Raw genomic sequence first — 22,500 nt, 5'->3', positions numbered from 1 at the left:
ATATATTAATAGTGTAGGACAGGCACCTACTGTTATATATTAATAGTGTAGGACAGGCACCTACTGTTATATATTAATAGTGTAGGACAGGCACCTACTGTTATATATTAATAGTGTAGGACAGGCACCTACTGTTATATATTAATAGTGTAGGACAGGCACCTACTGTTATATATTAATAGTGTAGGACAGGCACCTACTGTTATATATTAATAGTGTAGGACAGGCACCTACTGTTATATATTAATAGTGTAGGACAGGCACCTACTGTTATATATTAATAGTGTAGGACAGGCACCTACTGTTATATATTAATAGTGTAGGACAGGCACCTACTGTTATATATTAATAGTGTAGGACAGGCACCTACTGTTATATATTAATAGTGTAGGACAGGCACCTACTGTTATATATTAATAGTGTAGGACAGGCACCTACTGTTATATATTAATAGTGTAGGACAGGCACCTACTGTTATATATTAATAGTGTAGGACAGGCACCTACTGTTATATATTAATAGTGTAGGACAGGCACCTACTGTTATATATTAATAGTGTAGGACAGGCACCTACTGTTATATATTAATAGTGTAGGACAGGCACCTACTGTTATATATTAATAGTGTAGGACAGGCACCTACTGTTATATATTAATAGTGTAGGACAGGCACCTACTGTTATATATTAATAGTGTAGGACAGGCACCTACTGTTATATATTAATAGTGTAGGACAGGCACCTACTGTTATATATTAATAGTGTAGGACAGGCACCTACTGTTATATATTAATAGTGTAGGACAGGCACCTACTGTTATATATTAATAGTGTAGGACAGGCACCTACTGTTATATATTAATAGTGTAGGACAGGCACCTACTGTTATATATTAATAGTGTAGGACAGGCACCTACTGTTATATATTAATAGTGTAGGACAGGCACCTACTGTTATATATTAATAGTGTAGGACAGGCACCTACTGTTATATATTAATAGTGTAGGACAGGCACCTACTGTTATATATTAATAGTGTAGGACAGGCACCTACTGTTATATATTAATAGTGTAGGACAGGCACCTACTGTTATATATTAATAGTGTAGGACAGGCACCTACTGTTATATATTAATAGTGTAGGACAGGCACCTACTGTTATATATTAATAGTGTAGGACAGGCACCTACTGTTATATATTAATAGTGTAGGACAGGCACCTACTGTTATATATTAATAGTGTAGGACAGGCACCTACTGTTATATATTAATAGTGTAGGACAGGCACCTACTGTTATATATTAATAGTGTAGGACAGGCACCTACTGTTATATATTAATAGTGTAGGACAGGCACCTACTGTTATATATTAATAGTGTAGGAACAGGCACCTAATGTATATAATTAATATGAGGAACAGGCACCTACTGTTATATATTAATAGTGTAGGACAGGCACCTACTGTTATATATGAATAGTGTAGGACAGGCACCTTACTGTTATACTTAATAGGAGGACCAGGCACACTGTTATATTAATAGTGTAGGACAGGCACCTACTGTTATATTATTAATAGTGTAGGACAGGCACCTACTGTTATATATTAATAGTGTAGGGACAGGCACCTACTGTATATATTAATAGTGTAGGACAGGCACCTACTGTTATATATTAATAGTGTAGGACAGGCACCTACTGTTATATATTAATAGTGTAGACAGGCACCTACTGTTATATATTAATAGTGTAGGACAGGCACCTACTGTTATATATTAATAGTGTAGGACAGGCACCTACTGTTATATATTAATAGTGTAGGACAGGCACCTACTGTTATATATTAATAGTGTAGGACAGGCACCTACTGTTATATATTAATAGTGTAGGACAGGCACCTACTGTTATATATTAATAGTGTAGGACAGGCACCTACTGTTATATATTAATAGTGTAGGACAGGCACCTACTGTTATATATTAATAGTGTAGGACAGGCACTCTACTGTTATATATTAATAGTGTAGGACAGGCACCTACTGTTATATATTAATAGTGTAGGACAGGCACCTACTGTTATATATTAATAGTGTAGGACAGGCACCTACTGTTATATATTAATAGTGTAGGACAGGCACCTACTGTTATATATTAATAGTGTAGGACAGGCACCTACTGTTATATATTAATAGTGTAGGACAGGCACCTACTGTTATATATTAATAGTGTAGGACAGGCACCTACTGTTATATATTAATAGTGTAGGACAGGCACCTACTGTTATATATTAATAGTGTAGGACAGGCACCTACTGTTATATATTAATAGTGTAGGACAGGCACCTACTGTTATATATTAATAGTGTAGGACAGGCACCTACTGTTATATATTAATAGTGTAGGACAGGCACCTACTGTTATATATTAATAGTGTAGGACAGGCACCTACTGTTATATATTAATAGTGTAGGACAGGCACCTACTGTTATATATTAATAGTGTAGGACAGGCACCTACTGTTATATATTAATAGTGTAGGACAGGCACCTACTGTTATATATTAATAGTGTAGGACAGGCACCTACTGTTATATATTAATAGTGTAGGACAGGCACCTACTGTTATATATTAATAGTGTAGGACAGGCACCTACTGTTATATATTAATAGTGTAGGACAGGCACCTACTGTTATATATTAATAGTGTAGGACAGGCACCTACTGTTATATATTAATAGTGTAGGACAGGCACCTACTGTTATATATTAATAGTGTATGACAGGCACCTTACTGTTATATATTAATAGTGTAGGACAGGCACCTACTGTTATATATTAATAGTGTAGGACAGGCACCTACTGTTATATATTAATAGTGTAGGACAGGCACCTACTGTTATATATTTAATAGTGTAGGACAGGCACCTACTGTTATATATAATAGTGTAGGACAGGCACCTACTGTATATATAATAGTGTAGGACAGGCACCTACTGTTATATATAATAGTGTAGGACAGGCACCTACTGTTATATATTAATAGTTGTAGGACAGGCACCTACTGTTATATATTAATAGTGTAGGACAGGCACCTACTGGTTATATATTAATAGTGTAGGACAGGCACCTACTGTTATATATTAATAGTGTAGGACAGGCACCTACTGTTATATATTAATAGTGTAGGACAGGCACCTACTGTTATATATTAATAGTGTAGGACAGGCACCCTACTGTTATATATTAATAGTGTAGGACAGGCACCTACTGTTATATATTGAATAGTTAGGACAGGCACCTACTGTTATATATTAATAGTGTTAGACCAGGCCACCTACTGTTATATATTAATAGTGTAGGACCAGGCACCTACTGTTATATATTAATAGTGTAGGACAGGCACCTACTGTTATATATTAATAGTGTAGGACAGGGCACCTACTGTTATATTAATAGTGGTAGGACAGGCACCTACTGTTATATATAATAGTGTAGGACAGGCACCTACTGTTATATATTAATAGCTGTATTTGGACAGGGCCACCTACTGTTATATATTAATAGTGTAGGACAGGCACCTACTGTTATATATTAATAGTGTAGGACAGGCACCTACTGTTATATATTAATAGTGTAGGACAGGCACCTACTGTTATATATGAATAGTGTAGGACAGGCACCTACTGTTATATATTAATAGTGTAGGACAGGCACCTTACTGTTTAATGAACGCCTTGTATATGGAATAGTGTAGTGACAGGCAACCTACTGTTATATATTGAATAGTGTAGGACAGGCACCTACTGTTATATATAATAGTGTAGGACAGGCACCTACTGTTATATATGAATAGTGTAGGACAGGCACCTACTGTTTATATTAATAGTGTAGGACAGGCACCTACTGTTATATATTAATAGTGTAGGACAGGCACCTACTGTATATATTAATAGTGTAGGACAGGCACTACTGTTATATATTAATAGTGTAGGACAGGCACCTACTGTTATATATTAATAGTGTAGGACAGGCACCCTACTGTTATATATGAATAGTGTAGGCACGGGCACCTACTGTTTATTAATAGTGTAGGACAGGCACCTACTGTTATATATTAATAGTTGTAGGACAGGCACCTACGTTATATATTAATAGTGTAGGACAGGCACTACTGTTATATAGTAATAGTGTAGGACAGGCACCTACTGTTATAATAATAGTGTAGGACAGGCACCTACTGTTATATATTAATAGTGTAGGACAGGCACCTACTGTTATATATGTAATAGTGTAGGCAGGCACCCTACTGTTATATATAATAGTGTAGGACAGGCACCCTACTGTTATATATTAATAGTGTAGGGACAGGCACCTACTGTTATATATTAATAGTGTAGGACAGGCACCTACTGTTATATATTAATAGTGTAGGACAGGCACCTACTGTTATATATTAATAGTGTAGGACAGGCACCTACTGTTATATATTAATAGTGTAGGACAGGCACCTACTGTTATATATTAATAGTGTAGGACAGGCACCTACTGTTATATATTAATAGTGTAGGACAGGCACCTACTGTTATATATTAATAGTGTAGGACAGGCACCTACTGTTATATATTAATAGTGTAGGACAGGCACCTACTGTTATATATTAATAGTGTAGGACAGGCACCTACTGTTATATATTAATAGTGTAGGACAGGCACCTACTGTTATATATTAATAGTGTAGGACAGGCACCTACTGTTATATATTAATAGTGTAGGACAGGCACCTACTGTTATATATTAATAGTGTAGGACAGGCACCTACTGTTATATATTAATAGTGTAGGACAGGCACCTACTGTTATATATTAATAGTGTAGGACAGGCACCTACTGTTATATATTAATAGTGTAGGACAGGCACCTACTGTTATATATTAATAGTGTAGGACAGGCACCTACTGTTATATATTAATAGTGTAGGACAGGCACCTACTGTTATATATTAATAGTGTAGGACAGGCACCTACTGTTATATATTAATAGTGTAGGACAGGCACCTACTGTTATATATTAATAGTGTAGGACAGGCACCTACTGTTATATATTAATAGTGTAGGACAGGCACCTACTGTTATATATTAATAGTGTAGGACAGGCACCTACTGTTATATATTAATAGTGTAGGACAGGCACCTACTGTTATATATTAATAGTGTAGGACAGGCACCTACTGTTATATATTAATAGTGTAGGACAGGCACCTACTGTTATATATTAATAGTGTAGGACAGGCACCTACTGTTATATATTAATAGTGTAGGACAGGCACCTACTGTTATATATTAATAGTGTAGGACAGGCACCTACTGTTATATATTAATAGTGTAGGACAGGCACCTACTGTTATATATTAATAGTGTAGGACAGGCACCTACTGTTATATATTAATAGTGTAGGACAGGCACCTACTGTTATATATTAATAGTGTAGGACAGGCACCTACTGTTATATATTAATAGTGTAGGACAGGCACCTACTGTTATATATTAATAGTGTAGGACAGGCACCTACTGTTATATATTAATAGTGTAGGACAGGCACCTACTGTTATATATTAATAGTGTAGGACAGGCACCTACTGTTATATATTAATAGTGTAGGACAGGCACCTACTGTTATATATTAATAGTGTAGGACAGGCACCTACTGTTATATATTAATAGTGTAGGACAGGCACCTACTGTTATATATTAATAGTGTAGGACAGGCACCTACTGTTATATATTAATAGTGTAGGACAGGCACCTACTGTTATATATTAATAGTGTAGGACAGGCACCTACTGTTATATATTAATAGTGTAGGACAGGCACCTACTGTTATATATTAATAGTGTAGGACAGGCACCTACTGTTATATATTAATAGTGTAGGACAGGCACCTACTGTTATATATTAATAGTGTAGGACAGGCACCTACTGTTATATATTAATAGTGTAGGACAGGCACCTACTGTTATATATTAATAGTGTAGGACAGGCACCTACTGTTATATATTAATAGTGTAGGACAGGCACCTACTGTTATATATTAATAGTGTAGGACAGGCACCTACTGTTATATATTAATAGTGTAGGACAGGCACCTACTGTTATATATTAATAGTGTAGGACAGGCACCTACTGTTATATATTAATAGTGTAGGACAGGCACCTACTGTTATATATTAATAGTGTAGGACAGGCACCTACTGTTATATATTAATAGTGTAGGACAGGCACCTACTGTTATATATTAATAGTGTAGGACAGGCACCTACTGTTATATATTAATAGTGTAGGACAGGCACCTACTGTTATATATTAATAGTGTAGGACAGGCACCTACTGTTATATATTAATAGTGTAGGACAGGCACCTACTGTTATATATTAATAGTGTAGGACAGGCACCTACTGTTATATATTAATAGTGTAGGACAGGCACCTACTGTTATATATTAATAGTGTAGGACAGGCACCTACTGTTATATATTAATAGTTGTAGGGACAGGCACCTACTGTTATATATTAATAGTGTAGGACAGGCACCTACTGTTATATATTAATAGTGTAGGACAGGCAACCTACTGTTATATATTAATAGTGTAGGACAGGGCACCTACTGTTATATTATTAATAGTGTGTAGGACAGGCACCTACTGTTATATATTAATAGTGTAGGACAGGCACCTACTGTTATATATTAATAGTGTAGGACAGGCACCTACTGTTATATATTAATAGTGTAGGACAGGCACCTACTGTTATATATTAATAGTGTAGGACAGGCACCTACTGTTATATATTAATAGTGTTAGGACAGGCACTACTGTATATACTAATAGTGTAGACAGGCACCTACTGTTATATATGAATAGTGTAGGACAGGCACCTACTGTTATATATTAATAGTGTAGGACAGGCACTACTGTTATATATTAATAGTGTAGGACAGGCCACCTACTGTATATATGAATAGTGTAGGACAGGCACCTACTGTTATATATTAATAGTGTAGGACAGGCACCTACTGTATATATGAATAGTGTAGGACAGGGCACCTACTTTTATATATGAATGTGTAGGACAGGCACCTACTGTTATATATTAATAGGTGTAGGACAGGCACCTACTGTTATATCTATAATAGTGTAGGACAGGCACCTACTGTTATATATTAATAGTGTAGGACAGGCACCTACTGTTATATATTAATAGTGTAGGACAGGCACCTACTGTATATATTATAGTGTAGGACAGGCACCTACTGTTATATATGAATCAGTGTAGGACAGGCACCTACTGTTTATATATTAATAGTGTAGGGACAGGCACCTACTGTTATATATGAATAGTGTAGGACAGGCACCTACTGTTATATATTAATAGTGTAGGACAGGCACCTACTGTATATATTATATTGTACGGACAGGCACCCTCTGTTATAATATAGTGATAGGACAGGCACCTAATGTTATATATTAATAGTGTAGGACAGGCACCTACTGTTATATATTAATAGTGTAGGACAGGCACCTACTGTTATATATTAATAGTGTAGGACAGGCACTACTGTTATATATTAATAGTGTAGGAACAGGCACCTACTGTTATATATGAATAGTGTAGGACAGGCACCTACTGTTATATATGAATAGTGTAGGACAGGCACCTACTGTTATATATTTAATAGTGTAGGACAGGCACCTACTGTTATATATGAATAGTGTAGGACAGGCACCTACTGTTATATATGAATAGTGTAGGACAGGCACCTACTGTTATATATTAATAGTGTTAGGACAGGCACCTACGTTATATATGAATAGTGTAGGGACAGGCACCTACTGTTATATATTAATAGTGTAGGACAGGCACCTACTGTTATATATTAATAGTGTAGAACAGGCACCTACTGTTATATATTAATAGTGTTAGGACAGGCACCTACTGTTTATATATTAATAGTGTAGGACAGGCAGCCTACTGTTATTATTAATAGTGTAGGACAGGCACCTACTGTTATATATTAATAGTGTAGGACAGGCACCTACTGTTATATATTAATAGTGTAGGACAGGCACCTACTGTTATATATTAATAGTGTAGGACAGGCACCTACGTTATATATTAATAGTGTAGGACAGGCACCTACTGTTATATATTAATAGTGTAGGACAGGCACCTACTGTTATATATTAATAGTGTAGGACAGGACTACTGTTATATATTAATAGTGTAGGACAGCACCTATGTTATATATTAATAGTGTTAGGACAGGCACCTACTGTTATATATTAATAGTGTAGGACAGGCACCTACTGTTATATATGAATAGTGTAGGACAGGCACCCTACTGTTATATATTAATAGTGTAGGACAGGCACCTACTGTTATATATTAATAGTGTAGGACAGGCACCTACTGTTATATATGAATAGTGTAGGACAGCACCTACTGTTATATATTAATAGTGTAGGACAGGCACCCTACTGTTATATATTAATAGTGTAGGACAGGCACCTACTGTATATATTAATAGTGTAGGACAGGCACCTACTGTTATATATGAATAGTGTAGGACAGGCACCTACTGTTATATATTAATAGTGTAGGACAGGCACCTACTGTTATATATTAATAGTGTAGGACAGGCACCTACTGTTATATATGAATAGTGTAGGACAGGCACCTACTGTTATATATTAATAGGTGTAGGACAGGCACCTACTGTTATATTAAAGTGTAGGACAGGCACCTACTGTTATATATTAATAGTGTAGGACAGGGCACCTACTGTTATATATTAATAGTGTAGGACAGGCACCTACTGTTATATATTAATAGTGATAGGACAGGCACCTAGTGTTATATATTAATAGTGTAGGACAGGCACCTACTGTTATATATTAATAGTGTAGGACAGGCACCTACTGTTATATATTAATAGTGTAGGACAGCACCTACTGTTATATATTAATTAGTGTAGGACAGGCACCTACTGTTATATATTAATAGTGTAGGACAGGCACCTACTGTTATATATTAATAGTTAGGACAGGCACCTACTGTTAATATTAATAGTGTAGGACAGGCACCTACTGTTATATATTTAATAGTGTAGGACAGGCACCTACTGTTATATATTAATAGTGTAGACAGGCACCTACTGTTATATATTAATAGTGTAGGACAGGCACCTACTGTTATATATTAATAGTGTAGGACAGGCACTACTGTTATATATTAATAGTGTAGGACAGCACCTACTGTTATAAATTAATAGTGTAGGACAGGCACCTACTGTAATAGTATTATTAATAGTGTAGGACAGGCACCTACTGTTATATATGAATAGTGTAGGACAGGCACCTACTGTTATATATTAATAGTGTAGGACAGGCACCTACTGTTATATATTAATAGTGTAGGACAGGCACCTACTGTTATATATTAATAGTGTAGGACAGGCACCTACTGTTATATATTAATAGTGTAGGACAGGCACCTACTGTTATATATTAATAGTGTAGGACAGGCACCTACTGTTATATATTAATAGTGTAGGACAGGCACCTACTGTTATATATTAGAATCATATATATATATATTAGCATCAAATAATCAATAGTGAATAGTAGACAGGCACCTACTGTTATATATGAATAGTGTAGGACAGGCACCTACTGTTATATATTAATAGTGTAGGACAGGCACCTACTGTTATATATTAATAGTGTAGGACAGGCACCTACTGTTATATATTAATAGTGTAGGACAGGCACCTACTGTTATATATTAATAGTGTAGGACAGGCACCTACTGTTATATATTAATAGTGTAGGACAGCACCTACTGTTATATATTAATAGTGTAGGACAGCACCTACTGTTATATATTAATAGTGTAGGGACAGGCACCTACTGTTATATATTAATAGTGTAGGACAGGCACCTACTGTTATATATTAATAGTGTAGGACAGGCACCTACTGTTATATATTGAATAGTGATAGGACAGGCACCTACTGTTATATATTAGAATCATATATATATATATTAGCATCAAATAATCAATAGTGAATAGTAGACAGGCACCTACTGTTATATATTAATAGTGTAGGACAGGCACCTACTGTTATATATTATAGTGTAGGACAGGCACCTACTGTTATATATTAATAGTGTAGGACAGGCACCTACTGTTATATATTAATAGTGTAGGACAGGCACCTACTGTTATATATTAATAGTTGTAGGACAGGCACCTACTGTTATATATTAATAGTGTAGGACAGGCACCTACTGTTATATATTAATAGTGTAGGACAGGCACCTACTGTTATATATTAATAGTGTAGGACAGGCACCTACTGTTATATATTAATAGTGTAGGACAGGCACCTACTGTTATATATTAATAGTGTAGGACAGGCACCTACTGTTATATATTAGAATCATATATATATATATATATATATATTAGCATCACATAATCAATAGTGAATAGTAAACAGGCACCTACTGTTATATATTAGAATCATATATATATATTAGCATCACATAATCAATAGTGAATAGTAAACAGGCACCTACTGTTATATATTAATAGTGTAGGACAGGCACCTACTGTTATATATTAGAATCATATATATTGATGCTTCTGGGAAACACTTTCATCTGTTTTCCTTTTTGTTGTTGTGATAATGCATTTTTTCCCCCTCAATTTGTCTGGAGATGCTTTGCATTCGTTGCTGTCTGGTTTGAAGGGGGGGGGGGGGGGCCCTTTGTCACTGGTTCATTAACTATTTAGAGCTCAGGTCTCTCTTCTTCTCTCCATATTATCTTACAGACAGACAGGGCCATCCATATCCCCGTGACAGACAATATTACATTACAGAGGCGGATAGAAGGGGGGAGAGGAACAAATAATAACACAATTTAGAATGAAGTGAAAAAAAATTGCAATTATGTCTTTCATGTGGTGTATCAATATTATTTCGGCTTGAGAAGCACTCAGCTAATATAAAAATATATATTTTTGGGAGGATAGAGGTATTTTTTTTGTCTTGATTACAAAAAATAACACAATTAAATGATCTAACAATTTATTTTTGGGGTAATTGTTAGATCAAATAACTATTCACATTATGTTAAGTTTATCCAATGGTTTAGAAGCTTGGGAAACTTCAGGGATGGGGGGCAGTTGGTTGAAGTGTGTGTGTGTGTGTGTGTGTGTGTGTGTGTGTGTGTGTGTGTGTGTGTGTGTGTGTGTGTGTGTGTGTGTGTGTGTGTGTGTGTGTGTGTGTGTGTGTGTGTGTGTGTGCGTGTGTGTGTGTGTGTGTGTGTGTGCGTGCACGCGCGCCTCTGCTTTACTGCAGCCAGCTAGATGACGCACCAACACAAGTATGTTTAGAATGGAGTTTTTAACGATAAGGTTACGACCCTGTCCTCGTCTCTATCGCTCACCCGCATCCAAGACGAGTTGCGCTGTTACTACATTAATGAAACTCTCCCTCCTCTCTGCCTGGCCATTCTGGAGGCTAGTCTAGTTCCTCTGTAAGGTCATAAACAAAAGCAGAACTTTCTTTTAGATCTCTAGAATTTCTTCTCCTCTTTATGAGGTCGTAGTGTTCTGGAATGTAGGAGAATTCCAAAGGTGTAAAAGTGTCGATAGATAGATAGAGACAAATCATCAGTGGAAGGGCTTCAATCCAAAATGCTATACATTTTCAAAAATGTTGGTTAAATGAGGTTTTATTGTTTAAAGAAATTATGAAAAGATTGGTATGTTTAAAAAAAAAAAAAAATCTAATCATGGCATCGGGGTTGTTCAATGACCGACATGTATTTGTTTAAAATATATCAGTTTATGGTTTCATTTTCAAAGAGAAAAATAATTATGTTTTGTAGGAAAATGCTATATATGCTATTTAGGTATCCTGTGTGGCGCAGCGGTCTAAGGCACTGAGCGGGAGTCCCATAGGGCGGCCACAACTGGCCCTGCAGCGTCCGGGTTAGGGGAGGATTTGGCCGGGGTAGGCTGTCATTGTAAAATAAGAATTTGTTATTTAACTGACTTGCCGAGTTAAATAAAGGTTAATAAATAAAATATAACACAAATCTGCCTCATTCAGATAAATAATTACAGCTAGGTTTCACACAGTCCAGTGTAATAAAAAACTACATTTTGATAAATATCTGTACAAATGATGCGTTTGTGAAATCAATAATTAAAAAATAATAATAATAATAACTTAATTCATTAATATGTGGTCAGTATGTAAAACATTTACCTTTGACATTTTAGTCATGTACCAAATGCTCTTATCCAGAGTGACTTACAGAAATTATCTTCAGATATCTAGGTGAGACAACCGCATGTCACAGGATCAAATATAGAAGATCAACTATACAGGATCAACTATACAGGATCAACTATACAGGATCAACTATACAGGATCAACTATACAGGATAAAATATACAGGATCAAATATCAAATATACAGGATCAACTATACAGGATCAAATATAGAGGATCAAATATACAGGATCAACTATACAGGATCAAATATACAGGATCAAATATACAGGATCAAATATAAAGGATCAAATATCAAATATACAGGATCAAATATACAGGATCAACTATACAGGATCAACTATACAGGATCAACTATACAGGATCAACTATACAGGATCAAATATACAGGATCAAATATCAAATATACAGGATCAACTATACAGGATCAAATATAGAGGATCAAATATACAGGATCAACTATACAGGATCAACTATACAGGATCAAATATACAGGATCAAATATACAGGATCAAATATCAAATATACAGGATCAACTATACAGGATCAAATATAGAGGATCAAATATACAGGATCAAATATACAGGATCAAATATCAACTATACAGGATCAAATATCAACTATACAGGATCAACTATACAGGATCAACTATACAGGATCAACTATACAGGATCAACTATACAGGATCAACTATACAGGATAAAATATACAGGATCAAATATCAAATATACAGGATCAACTATACAGGATCAAATATAGAGGATCAAATATACAGGATCAACTATACAGGATCAATATACAGGATCAAATATACAGGATCAAATATAAAGGATCAAATATCAAATATACAGGATCAAATATACAGGATCAACTATACAGGATCAACTATACAGGATCAACTATACAGGATCAAATATACAGGATCAAATATCAAATATACAGGATCAAATATACAGGATCAAATATACAGGATCAAATATCAAATATACAGGATCAAATATACAGGATCAAATATACAGGATCAAATATCAAATATAGAGGATCAAATATACAGGATCAACTATACAGGATCAACTATACAGGATCAACTATACAGGATCAAATATACAGGATCAAATATAGAGGATCAAATATACAGGATCAACTATACAGGATCAACTATACAGGATCAAATATACAGGATCAAATATACAGGATCAATATCAAATATACAGGATCAACTATACAGGATCAAATATAGAGGATCAAATATACAGGATCAAATATACAGGATCAAATATCAACTATACAGGATCAAATATACAGGATCAAATATACAGGATCAAATATCAAATATACAGGATCAACTATACAGGATCAACTATACAGGATCAACTATACAGGATCAACTATACAGGATCAAATATACAGGATCAAATATCAACTATACAGGATCAACTATACAGGATCAACTATACAGGATCATATATATGGGATCAAATATACAGGATCAAATATATAGGATCAAATATACAGGATCAAATATATGGGATCAAATATACAGGATCAAATATACAGGATCAAATATACAGGATCAAATATACAGGATCAAATATACAGGATCAAATATACAGGATCAAATATCAAATATACAGGATCAACTATACAGGATCAACTATACAGGATCAAATATAGAGGATCAAATATACAGGATCAACTATACAGGATCAACTATACAGGATCAACTATACAGGATCAAATATACAGGATCAACTATACAGGATCAATATAGAGGATCAAATATACAGGATCAAATATACAGGATCAAATATCAACTATACAGGATCAAATATACAGGATCAAATATACAGGATCAAATATCAAATATACAGGATCAACTATACAGGATCAACTATACAGGATCAACTATACAGGATCAACTATACAGGATCAAATATACAGGATCAAATATCAACTATACAGGATCAACTATACAGGATCAACTATACAGGATCATATATATGGGATCAAATATACAGGATCAAATATATAGGATCAAATATACAGGATCAAATATATGGGATCAAATATACAGGATCAAATATACAGGATCAAATATACAGGATCAAATATACAGGATCAAATATACAGGATCAAATATACAGGATCAAATATCAAATATACAGGATCAACTATACAGGATCACTATACAGGATCAAATATAGAGGATCAAATATACAGGATCAACTATACAGGATCAACTATACAGGATCAACTATACAGGATCAAATATACAGGATCAAATATAGAGGATCAAATATACAGGATCAACTATACAGGATCAACTATACAGGATCAACTATACTGGATAAAATATACAGGATCAAATATCAACTATACAGGATCAAATATACAGGATCAAATATATGGGATCAAATATCAACTATACAGGATAAAATATACAGGATCAATATATGGGATCAAATATCAACTATACAGGATCAACTATACAGGATCAACTATACAGGATCAAATATACAGGATCAACTATACAGGATCAACTATACAGGATCAAATATACAGGATCAACTATACAGGATCAACTATACAGGATCAAACTATACAGGATCAACTATACAGGATCAACTATACAGAATCAACTATACAGGATCAAATATACAGGATCAACTATACAGGATCAAATGTACAGGATCAAATATCAAATATACAGGATCAAATATACAGGATCAAATATACAGGATCAAATATCAAATATACAGGATCAAATATACAGGATCAAATATACAGGATCAAATATCAAATATAGAGGATCAAATATACAGGATCAACTATACAGGATCAACTATACAGGATCAACTATACAGGATCAAATATACAGGATCAAATATAGAGGATCAAATATACAGGATCAACTATACAGGATCAACTATACAGGATCAACTATACAGGATCAAATATACAGGATCAAATATCAACTATACAGGATCAAATATACAGGATCAAATATATGGGATCAAATATCAACTATACAGGATCAAATATACAGGATCAAATATATGGGATCAAATATCAACTATACAGGATCAACTATACAGGATCAACTATACAGGATCAAATATACAGGATCAACTATACAGGATCAACTATACAGGATCAACTATACAGGATCAACTATACAGGATCAACTATACAGGATCAAATATACAGGATCAAATATATGGGATCAAATATACAGGATCAAATATCAATATACAGGATCAACTATACAGGATCAAATATGCAGGATTAACTATACAGGATCAACTATACAGGATCAACTATACAGGATCAACTATACAGGATCAAATATACAGGATCAACTATACAGGATCAAATATCAAATATACAGGATCAACTATACAGGATCAAATATAGAGGATCAAATATACAGGATCAACTATACAGGATCAACTATACAGGATCAAATATACAGGATCAAATATACAGGATCAAATATCAACTATACAGGATCAACTATACAGGATCAAATATAGAGGATCAAATATACAGGATCAAATATACAGGATCAAATATCAACTATACAGGATCAAATATCAACTATACAGGATCAACTATACAGGATCAACTATACAGGATCAACTATACAGGATCAAATATACAGGATCAAATATCAAATATACAGGATCAACTATACAGGATCAAATATAGAGGATCAAATATACAGGATCAACTATACAGGATCAACTATACAGGATCAAATATACAGGATCAAATATACAGGATCAAATATCAACTATACAGGATCAACTATACAGGATCAAATATAGAGGATCAAATATACAGGATCAAATATACAGGATCAAATATCAACTATACAGGATCAAATATCAACTATACAGGATCAACTATACAGGATCAACTATACAGGATCAACTATACAGGATAAAATATACAGGATCAAATATCAAATATACAGGATCAACTATACAGGATCAAATATAGATGATCAAATATACAGGATCAACTATACAGGATCAAATATACAGGATCAAATATACAGGATCAAATATAAAGGATCAAATATCAATATACAGGATCAAATATACAGGATCAACTATACAGGATCAACTATACAGGATCAACTATACAGGATCAACTATACAGGATCAAATATACAGGATCAAATATCAAATATACAGGATCAACTATACAGGATCAAATATAGAGGATCAAATATACAGGATCAACTATACAGGATCAACTATACAGGATCAAATATACAGGATCAAATATACAGGATCAAATATCAAATATACAGGATCAACTATACAGGATCAAATATAGAGGATCAAATATACAGGATCAAATATACAGGATCAAATATCAACTATACAGGATCAAATATACAGGATCAAATATACAGGATCAAATATCAAATATACAGGATCAACTATACAGGATCAACTATACAGGATCAACTATACAGGATCAACTATACAGGATCAAATATACAGGATCAAATATCAACTATACAGGATCAACTATACAGGATCAACTATACAGGATCATATATATGGGATCAAATATACAGGATCAAATATACAGGATCAAATATACAGGATCAAATATATGGGATCAAATATACAGGATCAAATATACAGGATCAAATATACAGGATCAAATATACAGGATCAAATATACAGGATCAAATATCAAATATACAGGATCAACTATACAGGATCAACTATACAGGATCAAATATAGAGGATCAAATATACAGGATCAACTATACAGGATCAACTATACAGGATCAAATATACAGGATCAAATATACAGGATCAAATATACAGGATCAACTATACAGGATCAACTATACAGGATCAACTATACAGGATAAAATATACAGGATCAAATATCAACTATACAGGATCAAATATACAGGATCAAATATATGGGATCAAATATCAACTATACAGGATCAAATATACAGGATCAAATATATGGGATCAAATATCAACTATACAGGATCAACTATACAGGATCAACTATACAGGATCAAATATACAGGATCAACTATACAGGATCAACTATACAGGATCAAATATACAGGATCAACTATACAGGATCAACTATACAGGATCAACTATACAGGATCAACTATACAGGATCAACTATACAGGATCAACTATACAGGATCAAATATACAGGATCAACTATACAGGATCAAATATACAGGATCAAATATCAAATATACAGGATCAAATATACAGGATCAAATATACAGGATCAAATATCAAATATACAGGATCAAATATACAGGATCAAATATACAGGATCAAATATCAAATATAGAGGATCAAATATACAGGATCAACTATACAGGATCAACTATACAGGATCAACTATACAGGATCAAATATACAGGATCAAATATAGAGGATCAAATATACAGGATCAACTATACAGGATCAACTATACAGGATCAACTATACAGGATCAAATATACAGGATCAATATCAACTATACAGGATCAAATATACAGGATCAAATATATGGGATCAAATATCAACTATACAGGATCAAATATACAGGATCAAATGTATGGGATCAAATATCAACTATACAGGATCAACTATACAGGATCAACTATACAGGATCAAATATACAGGATCAACTATACAGGATCAACTATACAGGATCAACTATACAGGATCAACTATACAGGATCAACTATACAGGATCAAATATACAGGATCAAATATATGGGATCAAATATACAGGATCAAATATCAAATATACAGGATCAACTATACAGGATCAAATATGCAGGATCAACTATACAGGATCAACTATACAGGATCAACTATACAGGATCAACTATACAGGATCAACTATACAGGATCAAATATACAGGATCAACTATACAGGATCAACTATACAGGATCAAATATCAAATATACAGGATCAAATATACAGGATCAAATATACAGGATCAAATATCAAATATACAGGATCAAATATACAGGATCAAATATCAAATATACAGGATCAAATATCAAATATACAGGATCAAATATATGGGATACGAACATTCCTTTCCATCTAAAAATGTTTTCATCAAACCTATGAATCATAAAACCTGAGTCATATTGGACACATGAAGGTTCCCAATAAGTCATTTCTGATGAGAAATGTCAAAAAAAATTGATGTTTTGTTTTGGAAATAAACTCTTCGGTTATTAACGATCATTTCTAAATCAACATGTAATGCTCAGTAACTGTTTGTGCGCGAGTGTGTGTGTGTGCATGTGTGTGTGTGTGTGTGCATGTGTGCGTGTGTGTGTGTGCATGTGTGCTTGTGTGTGTGCATGTGTGTGTGTGTGTGTGTGTGTGCGCGTGTGTGAGTGTGTGCATGTGTGCGTGTGTGCGTGTGCGTGTGTGTGTGTGCATGTGTGTGTGTGTGTGCGTGTGTATGTGTGTGTGTGAGTGCGTGCGTGTGTGTGTGTGTGAGTGCGTGCATGTGTGTGTGTGTGAGTGCGTGCGTGTGTGTGTGTGTGAGTGCGTGCGTGTGTGTGTGTGTGAGTGCGTGCGCGTGTGTGTGTGTGTGTGAGTGCGTGCGTGCGTGCGTGTGTGTGTGTGTGAGTGCGTGTGTGCGTGCGTGCGTGCGTGTGTGAGTGCGTGCATGTGTGGGTGTGTGTGTGAGTGCGTGCGTGTGTGTGTGTGTATGTGTACTTTAATATACAGTAGGATAGTATTGTATTCATCCCAAAAGGAGAAATGGTCAACATACAACACCAATGATTACACAATAACACACAACAAGGACACACAGACACGGATTAAAAAGCTGCACGTCGGCAACGCATCAATCTATGTTATTTACATGGACAGGTACGTTTACATATCTGATGATCGTTGGTATCTGTTATTTGACGTGATGTGTTGATGATATTCTCCAGGATCCCCCGACGTCTGTGTCACTGGGACTGAGGATGGAGGAGATGATCTTTAACTTGGCAGACTCTCACTTATTCTTCAACGACTTGGAGGTACGTGGCAGAGTCTCTCTTTTATTGTATTCTATACCCCTGAGTGTTTTGTCCCCTTCTCTTGTTCTCTCTTCCTTCAAACCCCCTTATATTCCAGAGAACTGACCTATAAGAGGACCTGGTCTCTCTTTCGGCTCGCTAGACACATCCACGCTCACACACCTCCCTCTCCTCCACCTCCTCCTCCTCCTCCTCCTCCTCCTCCTCCTCCTCTCCTCCTCCTCCTCTCCTCCTCCTCCTCCTCCCTCTCCTCCCTCTCCTCCTCCTCCCTCTCAACATGAGTATATACATTACATTACATTACAGACTACAGACCAGGTCCATCAGTAGTGTAGACATTACATTACATTACATTACATTACAGACTACATACCAGGTCCATCAGTAGTGTAGACATTACATTACATTACAGACTACAGACCAGGTCCATCAGTAGTGTAGACATTACATTACATTACATTACATTACAGACTACATACCAGGTCCATCAGTAGTGTAGACATTACATTACATTACATTACAGACTACAGACCAGGTCCATCAGTAGTGTAGACATTACATTACATTACATTACATTACAGACTACATACCAGGTCCATCAGTAGTGTAGACATTACATTACATTACATTACAGACTACAGACCAGGTCCATCAGTAGTGTAGACATTACATTACATTACATTACAGACTACAGACCAGGTCCATCAGTAGTGTAGACATTACATTACATTACATTACATTACATTACATTACAGACTACAGACCAGGTCCATTAAAGTTTTAGCTAAAGCATCAACAACCATTTAATAGCGGGGAGCCAATTGAGCCCAGTTCTCAGTTACCAGGCCCAAGGGACACTATGAATTTTACATGTGCTGTCAGTCTTTCAGTCTGTCATCATTCCTGGGCCGGTCGGGAGCACTTGCTCCTCACCCGAATTCTCTTCTCTCCCATAGCAACTGAGGAAATTTGTCTCTAGTGTTTCTCTCTCTACATCTCCTCTCCTCTGCTCCCCTCCTCTCCTCTCCCTCTCTCTACATCTCCTCTCCTCCCCCTCCCTCTCTTCTTCTCTCTCTACATCTCCTCTCCTCTCTCTACATCTCTTCTCCTCTCTCTACAGCTCTTCTCTGCTCCCCTCTCTCTCCTCTCCTCTCTCTACATCTCCTCTCCTCTCTCGACATCTCCTCTCCTCTCCTCTCCTCTCCTCTCCTCTCCTCTCCTCTCCTCTCCTCTCCTCTCCTCTCCTCTCCTCTCCTCTCCTCTCCTCTCCTCTCCTCTCCTCTCCTCTCCTCTCCCCTCTCTACATCTCCTCTCCTCTCTCTACATCTCTCCTCTGCTCCCCTCTCTCTCCTTTCCTCTCTCTACATCTCCTCTCCCCCTCTCCACATCTCTCCTCTACTCCCCTCTCTCTCCTCTACTCTCTCTACATCTCTTCTCCTCTCTCTACATCTCTCCTCTGCTCCCTATCTCTCCTCTCCTCTCTCTACATCTCTCCTCTGCTCCCCTCTCTCTCCATTCCTCTCTCTACATCTCTTCTCTTCTCTCTACATCTTCTCTCCTCTCTCTACATCTCTCCTCCCCTCTTTCTCCTCTCCTCTTCCTCTCTCTACATCTCCTCTCCCTCTCTTCTTCTCTCCCTGTCTGTCTCTCTCACTCTCCTCTTCTCTCCCTGTCTGTCTCTCTCTCTCCCTCTCCTCTTCTCTCCCTGTCTGCCTCTCTCCCTCTCCTCTTCTCTCCCTGTCTGTCTCTCTCCCTCTCCTCTTCTCTCCCTGTCTGTCTCTCTCCCTCTCCTCTTCTCTCCCTGTCTGTCTCTCTCCCTCTCCTCTTCTCTCCCTGTCTGTCTCTCTCCCTCTCCTCTTCTCTCTCTCTCACTCTCCTCTTCTCTCCCTGTCTGTCTCTCTCCCTCTCCTCTTCTCTCTCTGTCTGTCTCTCTCCCTCTCCTCTTCTCTCTCTGTCTCTCTCTCTCCCTCTCCTCTTCTCTCCCTGTCTGTCTCTCTCCCTCTCCTCTTCTCTCACTGTCTGTCTCTCTCCCTCTATCTTTCTCTGGGCTGGTGAATTTGACACCCGTGACCCAGGTCTTTCCGTTGGCTCTGGTCAACAGTAGTGCACTATGTCGGGAATAGGGTACCGTTTGGGACCGAGCCTCAGTGTACTATTCCAGGCTGACCACCCCTCTCAGCAGAGGAAATGTTTGGTTTGATATTTAAGCCTGAAGAGAGTTGTGGCCGGTCTGCCAAACCGTATTAGTCACCAGCATGTTCTGGGGAATAAAGAGAGAAAAAAGGGAGAGAGGGGAGAAAGAGAGGAAGATGAAGGGGTTGAGAGAGAGACAGAGAGAGAGAGAGAGAGAAATAAAATGTTTGTTTTCCCTCTGTCAGACAGCCAAAGGAGTAGAGTGACTGAGAGATTACAAACACAGTCGTCGTGATCAAAGTAATTGACTGCAATTGGCTGGTTAAATATTTCCTTATGCTTTCGCCCAATCACTACAATCCAGAAAAACTGCACTTTCTTTTTAATAGATGTGCCCCAATCATTTGCAAAAAAATGTGTAACAGAAGCTTCAATATGTTATTTCTTCCAACATCTGTCCTGTGTTTGATTTTGTCAGCAGTTCAACCGTTCGCTGCTTATAAAATGGTTTTATATGTGCAATGCATATTTTCCTCTGATCTATCTCAACTAAGGACTTTATGACTTTTGGTTTTGCCAAAGTTCTGTGTTCTGTGTTCTGTGTTTTGTGTTCTGAGTTCTGAGTTCTGTGTTCTGTGTTCTGTGTTTTGAGTTCTGTGTTCTGTGTGGAACCCCAGGAAGAGTAGCTGCTGCTTTTGCAACAGCTAATGGGGATCCTAATAAAATACCAAATACCAAATATTCCCTGTTTAGTGCACTACTTTAAACCCTGCCCAGGGACTGCGGTTGACAATTAGCCGGCTGGCTGAAACCGGCACTTTTACTGAAACCTTGATTGATGTTCACTGTCCCTGTAAAAATAAACTCAAACTTTGGATACTGTCAATGCCCTGGTCAAAAGTAGTGCACGATATAGTAAATGGGCTCTGGTCAAAAGTAGTGCACGATATAGTAAATGGGCTCTGGTCAAAAG

At 36.2% G+C, this 22,500-nt stretch overlaps 1 protein-coding gene across 1 annotated transcript in view; it reads left to right on the top strand.

Moving 5' to 3' along the window:
* The window catches only part of eya1 (EYA transcriptional coactivator and phosphatase 1), a 97,716-nt gene that overhangs the window by 48,214 nt on the left and 27,002 nt on the right, over positions 1-22,500 (top strand). Inside the window, 1 exon segment of the mRNA XM_031795320.1 lies at positions 19,305-19,394. Coding sequence (XP_031651180.1) covers positions 19,305-19,394 — 90 coding nt within the window.

The sequence above is a fragment of the Oncorhynchus kisutch genome, linkage group LG18 (assembly GCF_002021735.2).
Source record: "Oncorhynchus kisutch isolate 150728-3 linkage group LG18, Okis_V2, whole genome shotgun sequence".
In the NCBI taxonomy this organism is placed as follows: Eukaryota; Metazoa; Chordata; class Actinopteri; order Salmoniformes; family Salmonidae; genus Oncorhynchus; species Oncorhynchus kisutch.
The sequence above is the reverse complement of the archived record's forward strand: the minus strand, read 5'-3'. Positions and strand labels throughout refer to the sequence as shown.